Source organism: Fusarium subglutinans (genome assembly GCF_013396075.1).
Source record: "Fusarium subglutinans strain NRRL 66333 chromosome Unknown NRRL66333_c0000083, whole genome shotgun sequence".
Taxonomy (NCBI): Eukaryota; Fungi; Ascomycota; class Sordariomycetes; order Hypocreales; family Nectriaceae; genus Fusarium; species Fusarium subglutinans.
Window position 1 is genome coordinate 1 of NW_023502146.1, and position 4,368 is coordinate 4,368.

Consider the following 4,368-nt stretch of genomic DNA (forward strand, 5'->3'; position numbering starts at 1 on the left):
GACCTGGGGTAGGTAGGTAGCAAGCAACTACTATGTAAATACATAAACTGACATCCCTCTCTACCTACGGTATAGGTAAGGTACAGTAAGATAAGGTAGGAAATGAGGGGAAGCTCCAAAAGGGGAAAGGTCATAAGAGAGTGAACTTATATTGAACAAAGCGATCCTCGGTAACCGTACCAGGTCTTGTGATAGATAGATGTCCTCTCAAGGTTTAGTTTGCGAGAGAGAAAAAAGCATGTTCAACGTCACAAGGATCATAATCAAACGGGTAAAACAAAATAATCGAATTCGATCCCATGCATGTCGACGTTTCACAGACTCAGGCACACAACCTGAACAATCTCCCAACACTTGTATTGGCTATATGATATTGAACTGTATAACCACACAGATACGGAGACTTCTGCTTATTACTCTTCTTGTCTAGGTGACTAGTTGCCCAATCATGTCAAGTGTCTTAGATACCGGTCCGTAGGCGGCCCCGCATATAGCATGTGCGCCCTCTCAACAACCATCATATCGATAATTAAGTACCTACTGGAACTCAATACTTCTGGGTTGAGCTTTTCTTTCAGTATTGATGACAACACCAAAGAGTCCCAATGGATAAGGCAAAAATCCTACTCATCGGCTGTGGGGGAATAGGCTGTATAGCAGCCCTCAACCTCGAGACCGGAGGCCGGGCTGAGGTTACAGCTGTGCTGCGCTCAAGCTATCAAATAGTCAAAGAGCGAGGATTCACCATCAATTCTGTAGATCATGGCCAAGTTCTTGGCTTCAGACCAACTGAGAGTAAGCCACTCCAAGTCTCACATCCATCATCCATCAACTAACCTTGATACAGTCCTACCATCTATTCCTGATGCCTCCAAGTCCGGCATCTCACCCTTCGACTACATTATCTGTGCCACCAAAAACATACCAGTCATGTCTACACCGGTGGCTGATCTTATACGCCCTGCCGTTACTCTCGGATACACCACCATCTTGCTCCTTCAGAACGGACTCAACATTCAAGTTCCTGTCCAGGAGGCATTTCCAGATAATGTGATTCTCTCTGGTATCAGTATGTGTGGTTCCTCGGAGCCCATATCTGGCACCATCGAACACAATCTGCACGATGAGCTGCGGATTGGCCCCTTTCAAGACTTTGGCAACGCTGCTGAGCGAGCAAAGGATCTTGTAGCACGCTTCAATGCTGGAGGGTACTGCACTTGCCACTACGATGATAACGTCACCTTCTCTCGATGGAAGAAGCTCCTCTATAATGCTGTTTACAATCCAGTTGGTGCTCTGACAAGACTGGACACTGGTGATATGCAGCTTTGTCCTGGCCTCGTCGACGAGGTTATACGGCCTGGCATGAAAGAAATACAAGCTGCAGCCGCAGCTTATGGACAGGAGATTACAGACGAGATGATAGAGGCAACGATTGTGACCGAACCTATTGATGCTCATGTATCACCGAGTATGTTGATAGATGTGAAGAAGGTGAGTGTTCTCAGTCTATGCCTACCTACAGAGCACCTCATGATCTCCCCCTTTTCAACTCGTCGCTACAAACACACCATAGCCATGGCCCATATGTTCGTGCTAAAAATCTCCCTCAGGAACAATACATTGAGGTAGAAAACCTTCTCGGTGAACCACTTAGAGCTGCCCAGGCACATCAAGTACCAACCCCGATTCTTCAGAACCACTACTCTCTAGCAAGTAGTTATCAGTGGAAGCTGCACAGCAAGAAGGATATTTCAGAGATGAAATGATGTAGAATATTCATCAGTAGTTACAAATGAGAAGTTTGCTCCGGGCGGTTCAGAAGGATAGCTCTGGTGTGAGTCCTCATGTCAGCCCTGTAAGAATCTGGCAATATCGGAACCTGAGACACCGAGTCAAACTCCCTATTCTAGTCGGTAGGTACCTATCTAACTAACTACCTAGCATCCTCTACAAAAACCGCCGTGCCTCTTCAGTCACCAGCCGTCACATCGTTCGCACCTCTTATCAGGACCAAATATCTCGCGAAGAAAATCTAGCAACGAGAAGTCCATGAGAATCATAGCCAGGACTCAATCGGACCCGGATTGTAGCATTATAAAGTTATACTATCATATTTCCTCCCCGGAGAAACGCACTCATGCTGCTCATTCCTTTCATCTCTTAGTGAAGAAGAATAAAAAAAAAACACGTTCTCTCTGCCAAGACGCCGATATCTGCTCCATCCGTTTCTTTCCCTTGTCCTTTATGGGCGCTGTCTACCAAGGTGTGATGGAACCGGAGAGTGGTACTATTATTTCATTTCGTCTGTTGTACAATGCCAAACCGGGGCTGAAGAAGAAATCGTCATCAAGGTTAGTCCTGGTTGACAGTTTGCTGAAAACGCAGGTGTTAGCACCTCGACAGTTGTACGGGACTATGGCAGAACTCACCACAAGCCAGTCCATGCCCTCATTCACACCGCTGCCATCGACCGCTGAGCAGGCCATGATACTCCAGTTGCGGTCGCGGAGCTCGCCCAGACGCAGTGCCTCAGAAATCTCACCTGCGCCCTTGGCTCCTGGTTGATCCTGCTTGTTGGCAAAGACCAGCAAGGCCGCGTCCTTCAGTTCTTCCTCGTTCAGCATAGCCGAGAGCTCCTCTGAAGCGGTGTGTAATCGCTCGATATCGGTCGAGTCCACAACGAAGATGACAGCTGCTGTGTTGGCGTAGTAGCACCGCCAGTAAGGTCGGATGCTTGTTTGGCCGCCGAGATCCTGCGCTCGCCCGTATTAGTATTTCTGGCCCGTTCCGAGACGAGAAGAGGTCGAGATCGTACCCAGACGTTAAAGTTTAGGTTCTTATATGTGACAGATTCGACATTGAAGCCAATTGTAGGTATCGTTGTGACAACTTCGCCAACCTTGAGCGCCTGTTAACATGTATCGATGCGCGTATATATCTGGAGATTCGAACCTTGAGTCGGTATAGCAACGTTGTCTTTCCAGCGTTATCCTATGATGCCGCCTTGTTAGCGTCTCGGGGCCATGCGATCGATAGTCGGATGGATAGACGTCATCCTACCAGGCCGAGGATCAATATTCTGATCTCCTTTTTTGCAAACAGTAGGTTGGAGAACCATGACATTGAGTTTCCCATGATGAACAACTTGCGACGGCTTCCAGGCTCCTGTTTGTCTTGTGCTGCTATGGGTTCTGCTCTGCGACTTGGATCGTTTGGATAGGTAAGGTTAGTACCTTAGGCAGGTATAGTAGGTAGTGGAGGTATTGTCTTGCGCTGGCGCCTGGACAAAGGAGAGGAGGACCTGATGATGTAAAAGAGGCGGTTTAGGCTGTCAAGTGCCGGACACGGATTATAAGATCGCTTATCGTTTTTTTCTTCTTCGCGGCAACAAGTGCAACCTGTGTTTGACTTGGTACCTATTCAGTGAAGTAGAATATGAAGTATGGGCGGGATACGTTGGTAATTTAGATAGAGGTCCCCTTTTCTGGACCTTTAAGTTAGGTAGTTAATGCATCTCGGCCTCTCATGGACAAGTTGCTCTTTTTGGCGGCGTTGGGTTGGTCCAAGCGCCTGACAAAATAACCCGGACCACCTCAGCCTTCCAATGAGCCCCTGCAAGACAAGAGTTCTCTCTTGTCTGTCTGTCTGTGTGTAAGCCATTCGCCAGGGCATATAATGATAATGATAATGTGTCAAGTTAATCCAATACCTAACTACTATGCATTACCGATCAGCGGTTGGTACATCAAGCCACTTCAACATATATCTAGTGACCCCTGTGGATCTAGCAACCTACTACCTAGGTATCTACAACGTCTCCCGTCGTGCTCTGGAACCTCCTGAAACAGATGCGTTTTCATTAATAGGCACTTATGTCAGTAGGTAAGGTACCTAGGTATCCAAGAGAACTACCTACCTAGGTACTTACCGTAGGTATATGTACAGCCACACGTACATTCAGAGCTTGTATATCAGTCAGCTTCTCACAACAGATACGCCCCAATAACTTCCTCAGGTGGGCAACTCACGAGTCACTCACTGCCTGTAATTTTGTCATGAGTTCCAGCTAAAGAGTCACGAGCCGAGCTGAAAAGTGCTTACCTCAGCACCATCAACCTTGCGGCAGCCAATACCTGTACCGGACCCGGTACACCTACTAACACGTGACCTCGGTACCGCCCCCCCCTGCCTTACGCTCTAATTGGCCAAATAACAGCTACATCAGTTAACCTCCAATAAGAGGTAAAAGAAATAAAAGATTTAATTCTAAAGGCTATATAAAGCTATATAACTTAAAAAGAGAATATTATTAATATTAAAGCTTTATACTATATAAAAATAATTTTATAATATATTTTTTATAAT

General features: G+C 46.6%; 2 protein-coding genes across 2 annotated transcripts; one reads left to right on the plus strand and one right to left on the minus strand.

The window, feature by feature from the left end:
• Window positions 1-605: 605 nt before the first annotated feature.
• FSUBG_6997 (2-dehydropantoate 2-reductase) lies at window positions 606-1,769 on the plus strand (the record flags this gene model as incomplete). The annotated part of the gene is made up of 3 exons (XM_036685254.1): window positions 606-795; window positions 848-1,494; window positions 1,614-1,769. 3 exons carry the CDS (start codon window positions 606-608, stop codon window positions 1,767-1,769), a joined length of 993 nt encoding a protein of 330 aa, XP_036537494.1.
• A 586-nt stretch (window positions 1,770-2,355) lies between these two features.
• FSUBG_6998 (ADP-ribosylation factor 1) lies at window positions 2,356-3,138 on the minus strand (the record flags this gene model as incomplete). Its single annotated transcript, XM_036685255.1, has 4 exons — window positions 2,356-2,376; window positions 2,433-2,756; window positions 2,819-2,911; window positions 3,064-3,138. The coding sequence occupies 4 exons, from the start codon at window positions 3,136-3,138 to the stop codon at window positions 2,356-2,358; spliced, it is 513 nt and encodes a 170-aa protein (XP_036537495.1).
• Window positions 3,139-4,368: the final 1,230 nt, after the last annotated feature.